The following is a 25735-nucleotide window of genomic DNA, read 5'->3' as shown; positions in this document are numbered from 1 at the left end:
GATCCCCCTGCAAGCTGCGCAAGTGTGGCCAAAAAAAAAGATCTCAAATTAATAACTTAACCATCTGCCCTAAAAGACTAGAAAGAAGAGCAAACTAAACCCAAAGCTAGCAGAAGGAAGGAGATAATAATGATTAGAGTACAAATAAATGAAATAGAGAATACAAAATCAATAGCAAAAAGTAATAAAAGTTTGTTTTTAAAGATCAACAAAATTGATAAACTTTTAGTTAGACTGAACATGAAAAAAAGAATACTCAAATTACTAAAATCAGGAATAAAAGGACATGACTAATGATATTACAGGAATAAAAAGGATTATAAGAGCATACCATGAACAACTATACACCAAAATGTTAGATTTACTTAAATGAAATGGACAAATCTTAGAATGAAACAAACTACTGAAATTAACTCACAAAGAAATTGAATATACTTATGACTAGTAAAGAGATCGAGTAGGTAATTTAAAAACTTCCCACAAAGAGAAGCCCACACCAACATGGCTTCACTGGTCAATTGTACAAAACATACAGAAGAATTTACACCAGTCCCTCGCAAAGTCTTCCAGAAAATAAAAGAGGACGGAATCCTTCCAAACTCATGCAGTGAGGCCATTATTATCCGATAACCACAACCAGACTAAGATAACAAGAGAAAGAGAGGTACAGACCAATATCTGTAACAAATATGGATGCAAAAATCCTCAACAAAATCCAGCAAAACAAATCCAGCAGTATAGAAAAAGGAGTACTGTCTGCCCTCTGTATCCATGGGTTCCACCTCCAACTGTGGATTGAAAATCTTCAGGGGAAGTTTCCAGAAAGTTCCAGAAAGCAAAACTTGAATTTGCCCCCTCCAACAACTATTTCTATAGCATTTACATTGTATTAGGTATTATAAGTATTCTTGAAGTAATTTAAAGTATACAGAAGGATGTGCGTAGGTTATATGTAAATGCTGTGCTATAGAATAAAAGACAAAAGCTACATGTTTGTCACAAGAGACAGAAAAAGCATTTAACTAGATCCTACACCCTTTCGTGTTAAAAACACTCAGCAAACTAGGAATAAGCTGGAAACTTCCTCACCCTGATAAAGAGCATTTGAGGAAACCCACGGCTGACATAATACTTAGTGATGAAAGATTGAGTGGTTTTCCCCAAAGATCAGGGACAAAACAAGAATGTCTGCTTTTGACACTTCTATTAAATATTGTGCTGGAAGCTTTAGCCAGAGCAGTTAGGCAAGAAAATAGTTAAAAGGCATCTAGATTGGAAAGGAAGATGTATGAGTATTTCTAAATTGCATATATCACGATCTTGTATATAAATGATCCTAATAAGATCAATATACAGAAATCATTTTTATTTATGTACATCTAACAATGAACAGTACAAAAAATGTAATTAAGGAAACAATTCCATGTACAATAGCATCAAAAAGAATAAAATATTTAGAATAATTTTTTTTTTTTTTTTTTTTTTTTTGTGGTACGCGGGCCTCTCGCTGTTGTGGCCTCTCCTGTTGCGGAGCACAGGCTCCGGGCGCGCAAGCTCAGCGGCCATGGCTCACGGGCCCAGCTGCTCCGCGGCATGTGGGATCTTCCCAGACCGGGGCACGAACCCGTGTCCCCTGCATCGGCAGGCGGACTCTCAACCACTGCGCCACCAGGGAAGTCCAGAATAAATTTTTTAAAAGAAGTACAAGACTTGTTTGTATACCGAAGACTTTTTTTTTTTTTTCTTGCGGTACACGGGCCTCTCACTGTTGTGGCCTCTCCCGTTGCGGAGCACAGGCTCCGGACGCGCAGGCTCAGCGGCCATGGCTCACGGGCCCAGTCGCTCCGCGGCATGTGGGATCTTCCCGCACCGGGGCACGAACCCGAGTCCCCTGCATCGGCAGGCGGACTCTCAACCACTAGCGCCACCAGGGAAGCCCAGAATAACTTTTTTAAAAGAAGTACAAGACTTGTTTGTATACTGAAGACTTATTTTTATTTTTTATTTTTTTGCGGTACATGGGCCTCTCACTGTTGTGGCCTCTCCCGTTGCGGAGCACAGGCTCCAGACGCGCAGGCTCAGCGGCCATGGCTCACGGGCCCAGCCGCTCCGCGGCATGAGGGATCTTCCCGCACCAGGGCACGAACCTGAGTCCCCTGCTTCGGCAGGCGAACTCTCAACTACTAGCGCTACCAGGGAAGCCCCTGTATACTGAAGACTTTAAAACGTTGTTGAAAGAAGCTAAGTATATGGAACAACATCCCATGTTGTTGGGCCAGAAGATAGTATTGTTAAGATGGCAGTGTTCCTCAAAATGATCCTCAGATTCAGTGCTATCTCTGTCAAAATTCTGCCTTCCTCTCTTGCAGAAATTGATAAGATGATCCTAAAATTCATGTGGAAATTCAAGGGACCCTGGATAGCCAAAACAATCTTGTAAAAAGAACAAAGTAGGAGGACTCACTTCTTTATTTCAGAGCTCACTAAAAATTTTCAGTAATCAAGCCGGTGTTTTCCCGGCAAAAGGGTAGGCGAAAAGATCAATGGACTAAAATTGAAAGTCCAGAAATAGAACTTCCTTGGTGGTCCAGTGGTTAAGACTCTGTGCTTCCAATGCAGGGGCATGGGTTTGATCCCTGGTCGGGGAAGTTCCGCATACTGTGTGGTGCAGCCAAAGAAAAAAAGAGAGAGTCTAGAAATAAGCCTTCACACTTACAGCCAGTTGATTTTCTACATGGATGCCAAGATAATTCAATGGGGGAAAGGATAATCTTTTCAGTAGTTCGTTCTTTAACAAATGGGTATCTACTTGTAACAGAATGAAGTTTGACCCTTGATACCACATGTAGAGGTTAACTCCAAATGACCTATAGACTTAAATGTAATAGCTAAAACTGTAACATGTTAGAAGAAAATATAGGAATAAATCTTTAAGACCCTGGATTAGGCAGTTGTTTCTTATATGTGACACCAAAAACACAGGTGACAAAAGGAAAAGTAAATAGGACTTCATCCAACTTTGTCACAGTCAAGAAAGTGAAAAGTTGATCCACGGAAGGAGAGAAAATATTTGCAAACCATATATATGTAATATAATCTGATAAAGGACTTGAGCCCAGAATACATGTAGAACTCTTTAATAATCAGTAATCAAAAGACAATTTAATTTTTTAAATGATCAAAGGGTTTTTTTAATCGTTAGATTTTTTTTTTGAGCAGTTTTAGGTTTACAGAAAAATTGAGTGGAAAGTACAGAGTTCCCATATGTTCTCCCTCACCCCCAGAGTCACCTATTGACGTCTTGCAGCTGGTGTGTTAGATTTATTACAGTAGGTGAGCCAGTACATTATTATTTACTAAAATGCGTAGTTTACATTAGGCTTCACTCTTGGTGTTGTACATTCTATGGCTTTTGACAAACGTATAATGACATGTATCTACCATCACAGAATCATATAGAATAGTGTCACTGCCCTAAAGATTTCCTATACTCTACCTATTCATCCCTCACTCTCTACTCTCAGGGCCCTGGCAACCACTGATTTTTTTACTGCTTCCATAGTTTTACCTTTTCCGGAATATTACGTAGTTGGAATCATATAGTATGTAGCCTTTTCAGATTGGCTTCAGATTGGCATTGAAGGTTCTTCCATGTTTTTGTCTCTGTCTCTCTTTTTCCCGAGTTATTATCAAACTCATATTGCCCTTATTTAATTTTTTTTTAACCAACCAAAGTCCATGGTTAGGGTTCAGTCTTTGTGCTGTGCATTCTGTAATCTGCAATTCTCAGGCGTCTAATCTTGCTGTTTATTGTATGTGCTGACATTTTCTGGAGTGGCTTGTTTATTTGTGCTTTTTATAGTTTGGGATTGTGAGCCTCAGTTTTGGCGGGTTGAGTGGGGGTAGGGAATACTTTATGTCTTAGAATTCTCATAGGCCTTAGTTAGCATATATCTGTATAAATCATGTTTATGTTTGCTTCTGCCGGGTGATTTAAAGATATTACCAGCCAGAATCTTCTTTTTATTTTATTTGTTTTTCTCAGTTTGGGTTTTTTAGACAATAGTATTATATCAGACTCCAAGTTTGAACGAGGAAAGATTATAAATTCTCAAAATTTTTTTGATCCCACAAGAACCCAGGTTGAGGTGGACAAATACATTTTCCTGTTATATCCCTGCCCCCCCCCGCCCACCTTTTTTTAGTCTACACTTTCTCTGAGTTTTTAGTTCTTCAGGGGTTCCAACTTTATGCCAAAGGGCTCAGTGCCAACTTCTCAGGTTCAGGCTTTATCATCTCCTAACCACGACTTGTAAAACCCAAGCCTCTTAGTGAAATTATCTATAACCCAGCAAGTTAAGGCAGTTGTCCATTCACACTTAAACTTCTTTCTTGAGTTTTCAGCTATGTATTTAGGAAACATATTTGTTGTGTTTTATCCAGGATTTCTAAGTGCTTTGTCACAGGAGAATTTTAAGCCATTATTCTTTTTTTTTTTTTTTTGTGATATGTGGACCTCTCACCGTTGTGGCCTCTCCCGTTGCGGAGCACAGGCTCAACGGCCATGGCTTACGGACCTAGCCGCTCCGCGGCATGTGGGATCTTCCCGGACCGGGACACGAACCCGTGTCCCCTGCATCAGCAGGCGGACTCTCAACCACTGTGCCACCAGGGGAGCCCTTAAGCCATTATTCTTGTTAAGTCCAACTCTTTGTTTTTATTCCTTATTCAGCACCAGGGCTGGCAGGAAAGTATGTAACCATTATATATAAAATTCATAGGGTGGGGCTTCCCTGGTGGCGCAGTGGTTGAGAGTCCGCCTGCCGATGCAGGGGACGCAGGTTCGTGCCCCAGTCCGGGAAGATCCCACATGCCGCGGAGCGGCTGGGCCCCTGAGCCATGGCCGCTGAGCCTGCGCGTCCGGAGCCTGTGCTCCTGAACAGGAGAGGCCACAACAGTGAGAGGCCCGCGTACCGCAAAAAAAAAAAAATTCATAGGGTAAGGTGATATGTTTTCATCTTTGACACCTGAGTTCCCAGCATTAGCCACTTCTTGTCTGTATCCTAAAAATTTTTGATTCTGGTGAATTCCAATGTCATTGATAGTGCTTACGCATGATTTATATTTTTGTATCATTAAGTTTATCAGACTTTTGTTATGAGGTAGACCTTGATAAGGAAAGATCTGAGGGGACTGGTGAGGATTTGAAAGAGGCTTAAGGTGAGAACATGGTGTGGAATGAATGAGCCTGAATAGTCTTTCACATGCTTCTGAGTTCTTGGCTGGTTCTGCTCACTATCCATTCATTTTGATTCAGTAAATGTTTATTGACTACCCTTGGACATAGAACAGTCACCATATTCCAAGCCTTCAAAGAGCACACAGTAATAAGGTATTATCATTTCCACTGTTAAAGCATCTCACTGTAGCATAGTGGCTAAGAGTATGGACTCTGGAGCCAGATTATCTGGGGTAGATCTGGGGATGTTTATGTGAATTTGTAGAACAGTACCTGACATATAGTAATGCTGTATAAGATTTAGAAGTATTATTATCATTATTATTACTTTTTCACTGCCTTTTTTTTTTTTTTTTTTTTTTGCGGTACGCGGGCCTCTCACTGTTGCGGCCTCTCCTGTTGCGGAGCACAGGCTCCGGACGCGCAGGCTCAGTGGCCATGGCTCATGGGCCTAGCCGCTCCGCGGCATGTGGGATCTTCCCGGACCGGGGCACGAACCCGTGTCCCCTGCACTGGCAGGCGGACTCTCAACCACTGCGCCACGAGGGAGGCCCCATCACTGCCTTTTTTTTTTTCTTCTTCACATCTCCTTATTGCTCTCTTTGCCTCGACAATCCACTTACCCTCTCCTGTCTGTCTTGTGGACTGATAAAAACTCTTGCTTAAGTCACACCAGAATATTAGGGTAAAATAACAGGTATACAATCAACACAATCCAACCTTTCTTTAAAATAGGTACATATTTGCAGTAGTCATATATTGTTTGCTATACAGTTAGTGTGTATAGACAGAATACTGGAGTAAAACTCACATTGGTTATTATTGAGTTGTAAGATCTAAGGCTAATTTTTATTCTCTATATTTTTCAGGTTTTCTATTATAAACATTTTTATAATCAGGAGAAATCTAATAAATAGAAGCTAATCAAACTAAAAACTATACTGTTCAAGTCATTTCTTTCAGATATATATCCAGAAAGCCTTGCCAGTCTTACAGATCTTACCATGTTGATAAAATGAGAAAATACAATAAAAGTTATTTGAAATGGATAAAAAATATTCTAGAAGTATAAGTTGTGTGTTATTTCCATTCTGATTTATATGTCTGGCATAGAGAGCTGCTCATGCTATTTCTCAGCTTGGAGATGTTATATTGCTGCCAAAATTGAATTTTAGAATTCTTGGTTTTCAGCAGGAGCTTTAACATGGTGTGGATGGTAGGTGGTGGCTGTTCTGGAACAGCTGGTTTTACTTGCTGTGAATTCTCACTTTGGTCCTTCAGTCAGTACAATTTGAAGTGGCTCTGTGGTGAGCATTTCCTCTCTGCATGACCCTTCTGATTCATTCAGCTATGGATGAGGATATGGTTGTTTAGGGCATCAGTATAATTCCATCTTCATAATGTATGATGTTATTCTTTTCCCTGAAACCTGAGCTTAACTTTAATTATGTTTAGGCTTTAACAACTTAACTTTCCCTCCCAATACTCGTTAGATACAAATTTACATCGAGTGATTTTGCATCTGAGAGTGATCTTTTGAAATACTTTCTAGTATTATTATTTTTTTTTTTTTTTTTTTTTTTGGCCGTACGCAGGCCTCTCACTGCCATGGCCTCTCCCGCTGCGGAGCACAGGCTCCGGATGCGCAGGCCCAGGGCCATGGCTCACGGGCCCAGCCGTTCCACAGCATGTGGGATCTTCCTGGACTGGGGCACGAACCCGTGTCCCCTGCATCGGCAGGTGGACTCTCAACCACTGCACCACCAGGGAAGCCCACTTTCTAGTATTCTTAAGGTTCACTTTCTTTTTTATTTTTTCTTTTTAAAATTTATATATTTTGTGAAAACAATTTTTTTGTCTAGCATTTTATTTATTACTTTTAATGAAAACAATTTTCTTTTTTTTTTTGCGGTACGCAGGCCTCTCACTGTGTGGCCTCTCTCGTTGCGGAGCACAGGCTGCAGCCGCACAGGCTCAGCGGCCATGGCTCACGGGCCCAGCCGCTCCGCGGCATGTGGGATCTTCCCAGTCCGGGGCACGAACCCGTGTCCCCTGCATCGGCAGGCGGACTCTCAACCACTGCGCCACCAGGGAAGCCCAATGAAAACAATTTTTAACAGCACTTTTAAAGTGCTTCCTTTTTGCCAATTCCTTTTTTTTTAAATTTAATTTTATTTATTTTTGGCTGTGCTGGGTCTTCGTTGCTGCGCGCGGACTTTCTCTAGTAGCAGCGAGCGGGGGCTACTCTTCGTTGCGGTGCGCCAGCTTCTCACTGCGCTGGCTTCTCTTGTTGCGGAGCGTGGGCTCTAGGCGCGTGGGCTTCAGTAGTTGTGGCTCGCGGACTCTAGAGCGCAGGCTCAGTAGTTGTGGCGCACGGGCTTAGTTGCTCCATGGCATGTGGGATCATCCCGGACCAGGGCTGGAACCCGTGTCCCCTGCATTGGCAGGCGGATTCTTAACCACTGCACCACTAGGGAAGCCCTGCCAATCCCTTTTAAAACATATATATTTTTTAAATTTAGCTCTAATAGGTACACATAGCACATTTTTAGAAATTGAGGTATAATTGACATATATTAGTTTTAGTGTGCATCGTGATTCAGTACTTGTATATATTGTGAAATGATCATCACAATAAAGCTAGATAACATCTGTCACCATACATAGTTACAAAAAATTTTTTTCTTGTGATGAAAACTTTCAAGATAAACTCTCGGCAACTTTCAGATATGCAATATGGTATTATTAACTATAGTCACTGTGCTGTACTGACACATGTTAAAAATTCTTATAATAACTATGAGGAAGGTTCTGTTATTCCCATTTTAAAGATGAGGAAACTGAGGCACTAAGTTACTGAGAAGTTACGTAACTTATCCAGGATCACACAGCTAGTAGCTATAGAGCTGGGAAGAGAATGTATATATAGTCTGGTTCTACAATAATTGCTTTTAACCACTGCACTACACTGCTTATTATGTCATTGCATTGTCTTTCCAAAGATTAGAAAACACAGTATTAAATAAGTTTCACTTTTTAAACATGAACTTTTTACCTTTAAATTAAACGTGATTCATTTATTCCATTTATCAGCACGTATTTACTGAGTGTCTTCTATGTTCCAGACACTGTGATAAGTGCTGAGTTTTGAACAAGATGTACATAATCCTGACCACATGGATTTTATATTCTAGCAGAGAAGACATGCTAATAAGTTGTTCAACTAATGATTGAATTGCAGCTGTGGTAAATGCTACAAAGGAGAATTTGAGAGTAGAGTTTTTGCCAGGGATTCAAACGTGCTTTTAGCAATTAGGGAAGGATTCAGTGAGAAAATGGCATTTGAGCTAAGCTGAGAAAGAAGCCTTTCTTTGCCTACCTGAGGGTGTAACTAAAATTAGAGACTTAGAACCACCAGAGTGGTTCTGCATAGCACTCTGGAAGGAGATGAGCTAAACTCTATATGCCTCATTTGCCCTGATACACACTTCATTTGTCCTGAAAGTATCACTGTTTTGTATATTTGGTGCCTAGTATAATTGACATTTATAATGCTGACACAGTCATGAAATAGACTCTGTTCTTCATATTCTGTTTATTAAGACAGGGAAATGATAAAATAGAGAGTGAGAAAGGGTCTTCAGAAGTCTTAATCTACTGTTTTACCACTATACAAAAAGAGCCCCGGAAAATTCTACTGATTTGCCCAGAGGTTGGTTGTTTTTGTTTTTTTTTAAGATTCCTATAAATAGTGTAAATGAAAAAGATGTGTTTCGAAAAGTGTTTTAGTTGTGTGAAAAACTCAGTTATACAAAATAGTTTTTCCTTAATTACATGAAAAAATGATATGTTGATATAGTATTTATATTTAAAAGTTTCTCAGCTGGCCTCCTTTAGCCCTACTGGGAGTAAGGGTAAGCTTGTTATTTTTCTGTATAACTAGAGGGACTTGAATTAAATTGAAAAAGAAAGAAAAAACGGGGGGAAAAAAGTTGATGGTACTAAAGGTGAAAATAACCTGAAGTTATACATAATTTGATTCTTTTATATAGTAACAATGTTCATGAGTAATTTTTTTAACTGTACAAAAATGTTTTATCTGTGTTGGGACTGCAGTGAAACTTCCTCATAGCATCTGTTCTCTTCTCTGTTTAATAATTTCTTACATGAAATTTTTATTCCAGAAGACTCAGCTATTAGTTAGTAGAAGAAAATTATATCTCCCTTAATTCTTGCCTCATCAATTACCAAAGATAGAAAATGTTACAAAGAAGCTTCATGTTATATAACAAAGTTTACAGAAAAGTCACCATTTTCTTTTTGACTTAGTCATCTCATTTTTGATAGATTGCAAAGGTCGACTGCAAGGAGGTACTAGACATCATATGTAATCTGGAATCCGAGGGTCAGGATAACACAGCATTTGTTCTTTGTACGACTTACCTTACCCAGCAGCTCCAAACTGCAAGCGTATATTGTTCTTGGTAAGTATATTTAGTTTTTATTCCCTTTATTTGTTAGTACATAGTATATAGCATTTAGGGTTTATGTAAAATGTTGGTTTATTTCAAACTTGAAGACTAAGCAGATTAAATGATGACATGAGAATTAAATCTTTCTTAAAAGCTAAACCATTCAATTAAAAATATTATTGGTTTAATCTTTTCCAGGAGAGTCCAAAAATAAAGAAAGAGTAAAAAGTCTGAGCTCCTCTTGATTATTCCATGGAGAGTTGTCTGTTAACTTCAATATATATCTTCTTCTTTGAAGATAAAATTATGGCCGTGTAAACCAAATTGGCGTTAGGTTGTTTTCCTTTACATTTATTACATCTTCTGATAGTCACTTTTCCCGTCTTATTTGGAAACTCACTAATTATCTAGGTTTCTAGGTCAAACTTGCACTAGAGAAGGAAACCCATTTGAATTGTAATCTTTTTTTGCAACTTTGGTACTATTTAGCACAATTGCATTATTTGGTTTTAATTCAATTTATATCTTGTTTGCCTACAGAGTACTTAGTTGCTAAAAAGGTCACAGTAAGTGTAACCCTTGGTTCTTTCATCCTAACTGTATTGAAACTATTTAGGACAGCAGGACAAATGTGGTACACAGGAAACCTCTAAAATGCAAGACTCTATGGATAAGTATCAGATTAGTGGTACAGAAAACACTGTAAGAGATTAGAGAAGGGTGCTCACTGTACACCAGTGTTTAAGGAAGGTGTCAGGGAGGAGGTAGTATTTGAGCTTTAATTCAAAGAATGGGTTGGATTTGCATAACCTTGATTAGAGGAGCTTCTAAGAATGGCTTGAAGTTGGAAGTAAGCATTTTGTATCTAGGAAAACCTAATAAAACCTTTCATATACTTCAGCCCTTATTGATCTTCCTTTGGAGCATCTGTGTATATCTATAAAGTTTTATAATTATTAGTATTTTCTATGTTGCTGTATTTCTTTTTATTTACTAATTTTTATACAAATACTATTTGAGTTCCTTAAATTATCTCTCCCAATCCTCCTAATAATCATTGTACAGATAAGGCAGTGGAGGATCAACAGGATCTGAGAAGTCTTATAATTGCCCACAGTCTCAGAGCTAAAGTGGTAGAGAGAGAGTAAAGCCCAGGCGTTTTGACCCCTAATACAGTGCTTTTCTTCTGTGCAGTTGTTTTCTTGGCACAGGGACAGAATTCACATCGCAGTCTTCTGCTAAGTCCTCTGTGCCAGACTTATATCTCCTCTGAGAAAGGAGATACTGGGATAGGGGCTTAAATATCATTGTGGGCATTTTGTTAGCTAACCAAAAAAAAAAAAGTGCTATAAGTAAAAAGAATTTTAGCAGAGCAGTGAGATTTTTGATCATTATCAAGTAGAAGAATTTGTTTTTCATTCATTAGAGATTTAACCTCAGTAAAGCAGATGTATTTACTTGTGGAATAACCCCTATTTTTTCTTTTTACAGTTGTTTTCTTTGCGTATAATGAAAAAAATATCTGCTAGCTATAGCGAGGTTTTTAGTGCAAAGAATACATTAAATCACGTATGGGATGTGTTACAGATTATAAAGTGTTTTTCAAACTATAGTCACACAGTTCTTTTAATATTCTTGATATAGCTTCCCTTTTTTTTAGTGAGTCTAGGATTAATGCTGTTCTCCTGCAGCAGGAAGGGATTAAAAGGGATTTCCCTCTTATTGGCCTCCTGAGGAGCTATAATGAGTAAAGGAGAGGAAAGAAAATCTTAAATCACTTCACACTTTGTTAAAAGTAAGCTTCTTCCAAGCAATTCAGAGGGAAATAGAATATAAAATTTTAGAATTTTAAAACATTTTTTTCGCCTTTCTGTTGTTTTCAAAGGCTTTGGGGGTGGGTGGGTGGGGAGGCGGTGGTAGTGGGATATTGGAGTTAGCATAGCCATAACATAAAAACAGTGAATTTTACTAAGGAAAATGAGTCCCAGGAATTCTGTTCAAATAGGATAGATTCTTTTGTTGTGCTAGAGGTGTCCTGTGTTGAAGATAGTAGGCTATTTGGGAGTATTTGTCTAGAAAAGAAAAAAATTTTTTATTAATTGGTATTTTATTGATGACAGTAAAGTTGGAATATGATAATAAAAGCAGGCACTTATTTTAAATACACATATTAGAATTTATTAAGTGTCATTCTTGAATTTGGTCACCATTGAAGATATTTGAAAGGGAAACTATGTAACTATCACCCAAAACAGTTTTTTATTCTTTTAAATTTCCTTCAGAGACATTTACAAATTACAATAAAATATATCATTACTTTATAGCAATTACCATATTACTGATCTCAAAATGTATATCACTCAGCTTATTCATTAAGCTTAACCCCGAAAGATTTTTGGCTATTTGCAAAAATCAAAGAAGTGCTGGAGGAATGAGTTCCCTATATTTGTCTAGCAATGGTAACATAATTAGAGTAGCCATGCAAGTGAGAAAGATAACCCTTTTGAATGGGACAGTGTACATACAGATGTGTAATTGCTGCTGCTTCTTTAAAATAAAATGATACAGTTGAACCTTAAACCTCTACACTAAGCTTTCAGTGAGTATTTGATAGGTTGACCTTTGGTTTCTGTAACACCTCTGAGCTTTAAATCTTTTATGTTGTATGTTTGTGTTTCTTCAGATGTAATTTCGTGTCGCTTCTCTCCCAACTAGACTGTGATATACCAGGGTCGTCATGTATGTTGTCTAATTTACAATTCAGTCCCCAGCACCTGGCGAAGACCAGATCCAGATATCCATTCATGTTTTATTTAACTGAATTTTTTAGAGGAGAAATGAAGTCATGAGAATCATCTGTATTTGCAGGAGCCCTCTTTAGGGAGTGGTCATTCCTTAATTCCACGAAGTTTTCTTTGCCTCATTTCTAAAATACCTAAATTCTAGATCACAGTTTGACATTGTGGGCCTCCTGCTTTGCAGAAACAGTGCAGTTTAAGGTTCTTGCTTGGTAGCTGGATGTCTACCAAAATGTGTTTCCTACTATTAATAGAACTAAATTTCCTCTCCAATTTTTATGAATTTGTATATAATTTGTTGTCTTGAGGTAGGCGGTGGGCTAATTTGAGGGTGCAGTAAATCATCTGAAGCATCCATATAGTAGAATCATTTTCAATACATTCTTTAATGGTGGTCCATTTTTTAAAAAATCACATCATTGTAGTGGTTGAAGAAGTATTGTCCTAGTGCATGTATGATCCAGGAGGCTATAAGTTGCTGTTGGTGGTTTCATTGTTCCAGTGTGCAGATTTGAATGGATGATTAAAGTGACATCTTGGCATTCTCACTAGTAATCCACCGGTTTTCATGGTGTCAGGCATGTTTGTATGTTTGGGTGGGTAATAGTAGTTTTAGTTTGTTTTGGTAATAGTTTTAAATCGCTCAGTTGTAACTGTGGAAATAAGTGTACAAATATAAAACACATGATAGAAATGTTCTTTTTTGATCGTGGTTATTTGGAGTTAACTAGAGTTTGAAATATTAAATTTGGAATAAATCAAGCCCTAGACATTCTGATTTTTTAAAAAAAAATCATTTTGAGAGACTTTAATTCTCAACCTGCCTTTTATCACTTTATCAGATTTGCCTAACTTTAAACTTGTAGCTAGCTGGTGAATTTTAGATAGTAGATATCCTTTACCCTTTTATCTTCATAATCAGGTTTTACTAGCTTTGATAATTTTGTGCTTTTCAGATAGCATAGATTTCACATATATTTTGGTAGGTACTTACTTTATCTGAGAGCATATGTAATTCTCCATTTCCTTCGTTATTCAGAATTTTGCATTATTCTCTAAAGTTTTATAAGTAACATGCTTACATGTGAATGAAGCAGTCTTCTAAGTTTAAAAATGAACAGTCACCCCAGTTACTTGCCTGCCTGGTAGCTGTTCTCAGTTTTTACTTTTTCTGGTTAGGAAAGCAATGCTAGTCACCAAACACAAATATTTAAAGGCATTTTAAGTTAATTTTACTTGTTATATATAGCTCAAATTTTCCATCATTAAATATTATAAGCTTTAATCATATATGTCTTGAGACATATTTATTTCAATCTTTGAAGCAAGTTTTATATCTACGTAAGAATTTTACCATATGAGAATCCCAGTTACCTCCTTAAAAATGTAAGAAAATACGTTCTGTTAAACATGTTTGTTTTTAAATCTATTATAAAAAGAGGTGTATTCATTTCTTAAGCTTTGGGTTTGTATCGTTTCCTGGAATAGTCTGTGTTAATAGCAATAATAGGATATTAGTGTTCTAAAACAGGCTCATGAAAATAATATTATTTTTTAATGGAAATCATTTAACAAATACACAGTATCCATTGAGGTTGTACAGAAAAGAGTCACTTTAAAACTTTTTTTTTTTAATAAATTTATTTATTTATTTTTGGCTGTGTTGGGTCTTCGTTTCTGTGCGAGGGCTTTCTCCACTTGCGGCGAACGGGGGCCACTCTTCATCGCGGTGCGTGGGCCTCTCACTGTCACGGCCTCTCCAGGCTCCAGACGCGCAGGCTCAGTAGTTGCGGCACACGGGCTTAGTTGCTCCGCGGCATGTGGTATCTTCCCAGATCAGGTCTCGAACCCGTGTCCCCTGCATTGGCAGGCAGATTCTTAACCACTGCGCCACCAGGGAAGCCCTAAAAAATTTTTTAAAATAAATTTATTTATTTTATTTTTGGCTACGTTGGGTCTTCGTTGCTGCACAAGGGCTTTCTCTAGTTGCAGCAAACAGGGGCTACTCTTGGCTGCAGTGCGCGGGCTTCTCGTTGCATTGGCTTCTCTTGTTGCGGAGCACGGGCTCTAGGTGTGCAGGCTTCAGTAGTTGCGGCGCACAAGCTTGGTTGCTCCGTGGCATGTGGGATCTTCCCGGACCAGGGCTCGAACCCGTGTCACCTTCATTGGCAGGTGGATTCTTAACCACTGCCCCACCAGGGAAGTCCCCAGTCACGTTTTTTAAAGTGATAGCATTCTCTTCTGTTTTGCTAAGGAACTTTCCTTGAATTCACATTTCATATTAACATTAGCATTTCTATTCTGGGCATTTGTTGAGTTTCTAGTGCTTTTCCTTTAGAGTTTTCTCTTAGCCCATTCAGTACTTTTATTTAACTTATTCTTTTCAAGCTTTTCTTAATTTTCATAATGAATATTTGTGGGATTCTTGTATTTTAGCCATTTCCAAGAGTGCCATTTTAATAATTTTATTAGTAATATTTAAGATATTATCATTCCAAGATACAGGCCTAAGTAGCATCATGACATTTTAGAGATGTAAAGGGCCCATGAGATTAACGTGGTGAAGTACTATACCATTAGAATATTTCATAGTTGTATACACTTTGTTGGCAGCGTATTGATGTCTGATGATCCTTGCGCACTAGGACAGGGCTTAATTCAGTCAGTATAATTACCAATGTAAGGGGTAAAACCTTTTGGAACAAGATGGGATCTAAGTAAGTCTTTGAAAATGTCAGCATAAAGGAAGTAGTCTTTTGTTGTTTTTATTTTTGCCCAGGTACAAAGAAGAAAGAAGTGGGGGAATTTTCAAGGAGGATTCTTCTTAATAATTTTACTAGTTTGAGAGGAAGCAGAATATAGAGTTTTTTTCTTCTAGGTTTTACTTACTGTCACTTTTTCACAAACCAAAAAATTGGGGTAGCAAATACCAGTTGCTTTAAATGTTTTACCATAATCTTTCTTTTTATAGGGAATTGACTCTCTTTTGGAGTAAACTGCAAAGAAGAATCGATCCTTCTATAGACACTTTTTTGGAGCGCTGTCGTCAGTTTGGTGTCATAGCTAAAACACAGCAGCATTTATTTTGCCTGATTAGAGTTATACAAACTGAAGTGAGTAATTTATGCTTTTTATGCTGATTGTTGTGGAGGGAAGAAATGAGTGGGGAGATAACTTCTCAGGAAACTCCTTTTAAATAAGGGAAAATGAGAAATAATGGGGTTTAATAAGGTTATGGAATGGGACATATCTAGCTGTTTCTACAGACTTACTTCCTAGGAATCTACAATTTTTTTTCATGGGAAATAGTGATTGACTTGACAGACCACTGGAGGAGGGAAAGATTATGTTTCTTGGTTGTCACCTCAACCACCCTATATCTCCTTTTCCTAGAACAGTGTTCTGTATTTTACACAGGCATGTTTGTTTGCAAATTAACATAATAATTATAAAGAAAGAAAGTAAAATTGTATTTTTCAGCTCCTTCAGGATGGAGTGATAGATTCTAGGTTTTAGACTAACAGAACATTTCCAGAATCGACTGTACACAAATTATAAACTGTGCAAATTAGGAAACAAGTTAGGTTTTTTTCGTTTTTTGTTTTTCTTAAAGAAATAAATATTTCCTAAAATGAAATGAAGTGCCTTGTTTTTTTAGTTCAGCCCCATAAATGTATGCTAAGACTGCCAGCCTGGAGATTTGAGATGATTCTTATGCTATGTTCTGTTTCTGTTTTGTTTTTAATACCTACTCATGACTGAGATCTCTATATACCCATATCTATAATGGTTTATGCGTATGTTTTATGGGTTACATCTTTGACAACATCCAGGGATTGTTTATACTAAAGTCAAGGCACAGTTGTATCTTTGATACCTCCCATCTCCTTTAATGTAACCTTCCATATCCTATACTTTATTTGAAATACGTGTATCTAGTCTTCTCCGGTGAAGACAGGAAAAGGTAAAAGTTGTCTGAAGCATAAGCTAGGTGATAATTATTTCTAATCACTGCAAATGAAGTTGTGTCTCCTATCTCATAGAGAACATGTTCAAGTAATTACAGAACTTGCCTTGTTTAAAAAAAATTAGTGGTACAACTGGCCTTTAAAAAGTTGTTGTTTTTTTCCCAATCTTTAAGGGAAGTATGAATTTTCTGTTGCTGCATAACAGATTACCACAACTTAGCACTTCAGTTAACACCCATTTATTAGCTCACAGTTTTGTAGGGCAGAAGTCCAGCACAGTGTGGCATGGTTCACTGCTCAGTATCACAAGGCTGAAAATGAGGTGTTGGCCAGGCTGAGTTTTTATCTGGAGGCTCTGTGGAAAATCCACTTCTAAGCTCATTTTTATTGTTGACAGAATTCAGTTCCTTTCAGTTATAGGGCTGAAGTCCTCATTTTCTTGCTGGCTGTCAGCCACAGTCTGTTTTCAGCTCCTAGAAGCCACCCTCATGCCATTCCTTCATTTTCAATCCAGCAAAGGCACTAGGAGTTCTTCAAATCTGACCTCCTCTACCTCTGACTTCCAGATCTAGATTTAAAGGGCTTGAGTGATTAGGTCAGGTCTAGGTAATCCACTTGTCTTAAGATCAGTGGATTTGAGGCTTTAATTACATCTGCAAAGTCCCTTTTGCCATGTAACGTAACATAATTATAGGAATGATATTTATAGGTTCTGCTTATACTCAAAGCAAGGAGATTATACAAAAGTGAAGGTCAGTGCGGGTCATCTTAGATTTCTGTTTACCTCAAGGAACCACAAAAAATGGGAAAGATGCTAGAGGATTAGGGAAGGTGGGCTTCTGACACAGACCAAGGAATTTGCTGTCCATTTGTATAACCAAAACCCATTTCTTTTTCATCTCAGTCTAGGACATTTTCCACTGTAATCCTTGTTTATATTTGTCCTGAAGGGTAGGAAAGTTATGGACTGGTAGGTGGAAGGGGAGTGAATGTGGAATTCTTTTCAAATTGAGAGACTTAACCTCTAGCTTTTTAAAAGAGAGGTGATCTAACCTGTATCAGTTGGGATGTAGTTCTGCTGTGAATGGTAGATATCCCACAGTGATAGCGGTGTAAAGAAGATAGAAGTTTCTCCCTCTCCTATACAGGTAGATAACCCAGGTAGACAGGCCAGGGTTGCTCTCATGGCTCCACATATCAGAAACCCAGGTTCCTTTTATCTGCTGTTAACACTTAGCTTCCATCTCATATTCCAATCCCAGCTATAATGTCTCCATTCCAGATAGCGAGAAGTGGAGTGGAGAGCAAACCACAGTATGACACACCTTTTCCCCCACTCCTTCCAACACACACACACACACACACACACACACACACACACACACGCACACACGCACACACACACACAAGACACGGTTACATCTAGCTGCAGGGGAAAGCTAGGAGATATATTGATTATTTGATTATTCCAGGTGACTTTGTAACCAGATAAAACCAGGTGTTCTGTTTTTGTAAAAGAAGAGGTGAAATGATATTAGCACAGCTAGCAACCTTGCGAAGGAAAAGGTTAATGATGCTGAAAAGCTTTTGTGGGCGTTGGGTCTCTTGCGGAAGGAGGTCCTTGTAATAGAACCTCCTTATGTTCTGGGCTTCAGTTTTCTGTAAACAAAGAGCTTAAACCAAATGATCAATTAAAAGTGCTCAGAGTTGTTAAATTTTGATTCTGTGACTTGAGAAAGTCATATTGGAAGGGATGACTTTAGAGAATCCAGGGTCTCTCTCAAGACTTCAAAAATAGTATGACAGAAGAAAGGATGTGGATGTGGTTATATTTGAAGTAGAAGGCATAAGAAGAGGGATAATCTTGAAGCCAGTTTATTTGGCCTTAGGGCCCTTTTTGGTGGAACATATAAGTAGTACTGTTTTGCAAAACATGACTTTATTTAGTTTAATCCTTTCTCTTTAGTAATAAAGAAGCTGAAAATTAGAGATGCTTGACTTTTGGAGAAAGTCTGTTAAGTTTTAAAATCATAGGTTCTTAACAAGTTACTTAACCCCTTTGGAAGACTGTGAGATAAACAGCAAAGAATGTGTGTTGTTTCTTAAACAGCCTAATGTAGTTGAAATGGTAAAATTTGTGAAATCATTAAGAACACTTTTCAAAAAAAAAATAACTACCATTATACATTCTGAACAGATATACCAAGAAGTTACTTGTTAAAGGAGTGATGAATAAATTAGAATTAGGATATGGAATGTGGAGCTGAATTTTGAAGAAACTGATAGATACGAATAATTTGTTAGGTTTTAAACCAGGAAGCTGAAGAAGTGCCTTGGCGTATTGTATCAAGGGCACATGGGATATCGCCAAGTCAATTAACTTTGGAGTTGGTATAGAGTGTAAAGTGGTTAAGACTCAGACGCTGGGAAAAGATGCTTTAAGTTTAAATTCTTGCTCCTCTGCTCACTAGCTGGTGACATTGGCAACTAATTTTCTGAGCCTTGGTTCCTTCATCTATAAAATGAGGATGATGTATGCAAAAAGTTTATTTAGAATAGTGCCTAGGATGTAGTAAAAGTTTATTTAGAATAGTGCCTAGGATGTAGTAAGGAGTCTGTAACTTGATGGTAATTATTTCTTTGTGTTCTCAGCATTTAGAATGGTGCCCAATGAGAATAATTGCTTAGCAAATTGATGTTTGAACAGTGGAATTTATCCTCAAATATTTTATGGGGTTCTGTTGAATATTTACTATGTTCCAACATTGTAATACTCATTTTGTGTTACCTTATTTCATTTTTATAACAGCATTAGGAGGAAAATCCAATACTGCCACTATAATTATCATTGTACAGATGAGGAAACTGAGGCTTAGAGGAGTTAAAAACTTCTCACTGTAGTGAAGCTGGGGTTCAAAGTCAGTCAGAGTCATACTCAAAATTCTGTGCTCTTAAGTACTGTATTTTAAGCCACTCTGCCATAAGATCCTCCTTTTCTTGGTTTATATTATTTTCACGCACCCTTTCAGCCTCTCACATGAAAGAATCATCTTAAATGCACTTACCTTTTATCATATACAACCAGATCTTTTTTGTGATTTTTTGACTGATTTCTGAGAAGCTCCTGCTATAGAGAAATTTTCTGTTGTTTTTCCATGGGAAACTGCGATTTCAGTACACCTGTAACTATAGAGTATTAATTCTTTTAGGAGGAAATGGAAAGGATCGTTTATTCTAAGCCTTGAGGTTTTGAAAACACCCAATTGTTCATGACATAGACATATGAGTTTTTTAAATTTAATTCAATCTTAGACCCACTTTTATGCATGTGTTTCCTCTTGCACCCATTTATTTAAGCCCTATCCTTCCTGCCCAGCTTGAGACAATTCTTTTTTGAATCCTTCAGTGACCTTATTTATCCTGACTGAGCTCCTTTGCATTTATGTGCTTTTATACATTTGGCACACAGATAAATTCCTTGAGGGTTAAGGACTGCTTTAATATGCAGTGCCTTATAAAGTTGGATACTCTATAAATGTACATTGTTGTTGTTCATGGTTGTAACATCTAATCCAGTCCTTTGCATGTTGAAAGAAGGAGGATCTAAATGTAACTTGCAGGAAGAAAGATTTAAGAACTTTAAGTTTTAAGAAGTAAGTGTGTGTGTGTGTGTGTGTGTGTGTGTCTTATCAGTGAAAGTTATGTAATGTTTCCAAACTGGGGAAAAAAAACCTTTTCTTCCCTATTTTTCTTAACAGGCACAAGATGCTGGTCTTGGGGTGTCGATTTTACTATGTGTCAGAGCTCTTCAACTCAGATCAAGTGAGGATGAAGAAATGAAGGCATCAGTTTGTAAAACAATTGCTTGTCTTTTACCAGAAGATTTAGAAGTTAGACGAGCCTGTCAGCTTACAGAATTCTTAATTGAACCCAGTTTGGATGGATTTAATATGTTGGAAGAACTGTATTCTCAACCAGATCAAAAATTTGATGAAGAAAATGCACCAGTTCCGAATTCTCTCCGATGTGAGCTTTTACTAGCTTTAAAAGCCCACTGGCCATTTGATCCTGAATTTTGGGACTGGAAAACTTTAAAACGACACTGCCACCAACTTCTGGGACAAGAAGCCTCAGATTCTGATGATGACCTAAGTGGCTATGAACTGTCTATTAATGACACAGATGTTTTAGAGTCATTTCTTAGTGATTATGAGGAAAGTAAAGAAGATAAACAATATAGAAGAAGAGATTTGACAGATCACCAAAAGGAGAAAAGAGACAAAAAACCCATTGGTTCTTCTGAAAGATACCAGAGATGGCTTCAGTATAAATTTTTCTGTTTGTTATGTAAGCGGGAATGTATAGAGGCCAGGATTCTTCATCATTCGAAGATGCATATGGAAGATGGAATTTACACCTGTCCGGTTTGTATTAAAAAATTCAAGAGAAAAGAAATATTTGTTCCTCATGTGATGGAACATGTTAAAATGCCACCAAGCAGAAGGGACCGCTCTAGAAAGAAGTTACTGTTGAAAGGCTCTCAGAAGGGAGTTTGTCCCAAGAGCCCTTCTGCAACCCTAGAGCAAGGTCACTCATTGAATGAACAAGCCAAAGGAGAGTCACATGAGTATGTCACATTCAGCAAATTAGAAGATTGCCACCTGCAAGACAGAGATTTGTACCCATGTCCTGGCACAGACTGTTCCCGTGTGTTTAAGCAGTTTAAATACTTAAGTGTGCATCTTAAAGCTGAACACCAAAATAATGATGAAAATGCCAAGCACTACTTAGATATGAAAAATAGAAGAGAGAAGTGTACTTACTGTCGACGACATTTCATGTCTGCTTTTCACCTGCGAGAGCATGAACAAGTGCATTGTGGTCCTCAGCCTTATATGTGTGTATCTATAGATTGCTATGCTAGGTTTGGATCAGTGAATGAACTGCTTAACCATAAACAAAAACATGATGATCTGCGTTATAAATGTGAATTAAATGGCTGTAATATTGTTTTCAGTGACTTGGGACAGCTTTACCACCATGAAGCACAACACTTTAGGGATGCATCTTACACATGCAACTTCGTTGGCTGTAAAAAGTTCTATTATTCCAAAATTGAATACCAGAATCACCTCTCAATGCATAATGTTGAAAGTTCAAATGGAGATGTGAAGAAATCAGTGAAACTTGAGCCTGCAGCAGGTGACAAGCAAGATTGTATTGATCAGCCCCATCTACTTGACCAAACTGATAAATCACATTTACCAGAGGATCTTCTTTTCTGTGCAGGATCAGCTAGTTCTCAAATAGAAACTGCAGAAAATCTGAAAGAAAACAGTGACAGTAATTCTAGTGATCAGTTAAGTCATAGCTCTTCAGCTTCCATGAACGAAGAGTTAATTGACACACTGGATCACTCTGAAACCATGCAGGATATATTATTGTCTCACGAGAAAGTCTTTGTGCCCTCCGGTTTAAAAGAAAAATGTTCCAATGTGGCAGTTTGTTTTGATGGGACTAAGTTTACCTGTGGTTTTGATGGCTGTGGTTCCACGTACAAAAACGCAAGAGGCATGCAGAAGCATCTAAGGAAGGTTCATCCATACCATTTCAAACCCAAAAAGGTAAAGACAAAAGATCTCTTTCCCTGTTTGGGTAATGAACATAATCCAGCAACTGAAAAGTTTGATACAGAACCTAAACCTAGCTCAGATACAAACAGTGACTCCCCAGATGAAGGTCTAGATCACAATATTCATACTAAATGTAAACGAGAACATCAGGGTTATTCCTCAGAAGCCACCATTTGTGCTTCTAAAAGGCCGTGTACAGAGGATACCATGTTGGAACTTTTGTTACGCTTGAAGCATTTAAGCTTGAAAAACTCAATAACACATGGATCTTTCTCAGGGTCATTGCAGGGGTACCCATCCAGTGGTGCTAAGTCTCTTCAAGCGGTGTCACCTACAATCTCAGACCTTAATTTTCAGAATCAAGATGAAAATATGCCAAGTCAGTACCTGGCACAGCTGGCAGCCAAGCCTTTTTTCTGTGAGCTTCAAGGATGCAAATATGAATTTGTGACCAGAGAGGCTTTGTTAATGCATTATCTTAAGAAACATAATTACTCAAAAGAAAAAGTCCTTCAGCTAACCATGTTTCAACATCGGTATTCCCCGTTCCAGTGTCATATCTGCCAAAGGTCATTTACAAGAAAAACACACCTTAGGATTCATTATAAAAATAAACATCAAATTGGCAGTGACAGAGTAACTCAAAAACTATTAGATAATGAAAAATGTGATCATGAAGGTCCATGCTCAGTAGACAGGTTGAAAGGTGATTGTTCCGTGGAACTTGGAGGTGATCCCAGCAGTAACTCTGAGAAGCCACACTGTCATTCTAAAAAGGATGAATGCAGTTCAGAAACAGATTTGGAGTCATCGTGCGAAGAAACAGAAAGTAAAACATCTGATATATCATCACCAATAGGTAGCCATAGAGAAGAAGGAGAAGGAAGAGAGGGGAGAGGTAGCAGGAGAACTGTTGCTAAAGGAAATCTCTGCTATATTTTGAATAAATACCACAAACCATTCCATTGTATCCATAAAACTTGCAACTCCTCATTCACCAATCTAAAAGGCTTGATTCGCCATTACAGGACTGTACATCAATACAACAAAGAACAGTTGTGTTTAGAGAAAGATAAAGCGAGAACCAAAAGGGAACTTGTCAAATGCAAAAAGATATTTGCTTGCAAGTATAAGGAATGCAACAAGCGTTTCCTGTGTTCTAAAGCTCTTGCTAAGCACTGTAGTGACTCTCATAACCTAGACCACATTGAAGAGCCGAAAGTGCTTTCTGAAGCAGAGTCAGCGGCCAGGTTTTCCTGTAACCAGCCTCAGTGCCCGGCTGTTTTTTATACATTCAGCAAGTTGAAGCACCACTTGATGGAACAGCATAATATTGAAGGAGAAATACATTCAGATTATGAAATTCATTGTGATCTTAATGGCTGTGGCCAGATTTTCACCCATCGCAGTAATTATTCTCAACATGTATATTATCGACATAAGGACTATTATGATGATCTGTTTAGAAGCCAGAAAGTGGCAAATGAAAGGCTACTAAGGAGTGAAAAGGTGTGTCAAAAAACTCACCCTCAGGGGCATGAACATCAGACTACCAGGAGATCGTTTAATGCTAAGGCTAAAAAGTGTGGCTTAATCAAAGAAAAGAAAGCTCCGATTAGTTTTAAAACAAGAGCTGAAGCCCTCCATATGTGTGTGGAGCATTCTGAGCACACGCAGTACCCTTGCATGGTTCAAGGATGCTTATCTGTGGTGAAGTTGGAGAGCAGCATAGTGAGGCATTACAAACGTACCCATCAGATGAGTAGTGCCTATTTAGAGCAACAGATGGAAAATCTTGTCGTTTGTGTTAAGTACGGTACCAAAATTAAGGAGGAGCCCCCTTCTGAAGCAGAGCCCTGTATAAAGAAAGAAGAAGATAGAAGCTGTGAATCAGAGCTCACAAAGCACAGCCATTCCCCAGGTGACAGTAGCATACCTGTCCAGACCGCCGATTCCCTTTATCCAGGTGAAAGGGATGGAGGTCAGAAAGGATGTACAGAAAGCAACCCAGTTTTTGATGCAGATACTCTGCTCTACAGAGGAACTTTGAAATGTAACCATAGTTCAGAAACCACTTCTTTGGAACAGTGTAATACAGTTCAGCCTCCTCCTTGTAAAATAGAAAATTCCATACCTAATCCTGATGGGACTGAAAGTGGGACTTATTTCACAAGTTTCCAGCTGCCTTTACCAAGGATCAAAGACTCAGAAACCGGGCAGCAAAGTTCAGGGCAAGAAAACACTGTAAAAAATTCAACCCATGTCCCAAAAGAGAATTTTAGGAAGCATCCACATCCCAGGTCATTTGATTTGAAGACTTACAAACCCATGGGATTTGAATCTTCATTTCTGAAATTTATTCAGGAAAGTGAAGAGAAAGAAGATGATTTTGATGATTGGGAGCCTTCAGAGCACTTACCATTAAGTAATTCTTCACAACCCAGTAATGACTTAACAGGGAGTGTTATGGCAAATAATATGGTGAATGACAATGACCCTGAAGTTGACATACCTCATTCTTCCAGTGACTCTGCAATTCATGAGAACCTGACTGCAATCCCACCTTTAATAGTAGCTGAGACGACAACAGTTCCTCCCTTGGAAAACCTGAGGGTCGTATTGGACAAAGCATTAACAGACTGTGGAGAACTTGCCTTAAAACAGCTTCATTATCTTCGGCCAGTGGTTGTCCTTGAAAGATCTAAGTTTTCCACACCAATTTTAGAGTTGTTTCCAACAAAAAAGACAGATGAGCTTTGTGTAGGAAGTTCCTAAATAGCAATTTTGTTTTAGAAACAGACTGGCTCCAACACTGCAACATGGGGACAATTGCCAACTCGAACAAAGGCTGAGAACCAGCCACACCATTGTTTAGGGTAGAATAGGCTGTGTATTTACATGAATGTATAATATCTATGTCAGCAGTATTGGCTGAGTCCATTAGCTCTCCAGTTGGTTTATTGATTGGTTTTTTTTTGTTTGTTTATTAAAAAAAATGGAACTGTATTCTTGTTTGGTGCTAATTAATACATCAAAATATATTGGGGCTTCCTTTTTCAAATTAAGTGTGCATGATTGTATATGGAACAAATACTAAGATCCCAGGGTGGGAGGGCTAGGGAAAGGGATATGTTCTTACTTGACTTGAATGTGCACCTGAGGGTGCTCTGTGTAATATATTGTACACTACAGCATCTTATATTTTTTGAGTTGAGTTTCAATAAATTACAATTTTTCACCCATTTTTTGTTTAGTGATAATGAGTTTTCATGCCACACATAAATTGGAATTGCACTTATATTTTCTGGAATGTGCACTTACATTTTACCCCAGTAGTTTTTTGTTTCTTATTAACCAAACCATTCAGATGAAGCTTCCTTTTGAATGACTATTGTCTTAAAATTTTTGTGGAAAGAAAATTCCGAGATAGGATAATTAACTCTGGGAGTCAAGATAGCTCCCAGAAGAGGATGTCCAGGAGTTGTCCAGGTAGAAAGGAGAGCGTATGCCGAACATAATGTGAAGGGCACAGCAAATTCAGAGATGTAAAGTCATGTTTCCAGGCAACTACAAATAATTTGATAGGCTGTCAGTAAAAGGGGAGCACTGGAGCGGATGAGATTAT

At 38.1% G+C, this 25735-nt stretch overlaps 1 protein-coding gene across 1 annotated transcript in view; it reads left to right on the top strand.

The window, feature by feature from the left end:
* Positions 1-25248, top strand: part of RLF (RLF zinc finger) — a gene marked incomplete at its 5' end in the record, with an annotated part of 82965 nt that extends 57717 nt beyond the window's left edge. Inside the window, 3 exons of the mRNA XM_082673238.1 lie at positions 9587-9723; positions 15481-15622; positions 20236-25248. Of these exons, the coding sequence (XP_082529364.1) occupies positions 9587-9723; positions 15481-15622; positions 20236-24885 (4929 nt within the window). The 3' untranslated portion in view covers positions 24886-25248. The remainder of the gene's footprint in view (positions 1-9586; positions 9724-15480; positions 15623-20235) is intronic.
* Between the last annotated feature and the right edge of the window lie 487 nt (positions 25249-25735).

Source organism: Grampus griseus (genome assembly GCF_964374135.1).
Source record: "Grampus griseus genome assembly, chromosome: 1".
NCBI classification, from domain to species: Eukaryota; Metazoa; Chordata; class Mammalia; order Artiodactyla; family Delphinidae; genus Grampus; species Grampus griseus.
Note: the sequence above shows the minus strand (reverse complement) of the source record. Positions and strands in the feature narration are given on the sequence as shown.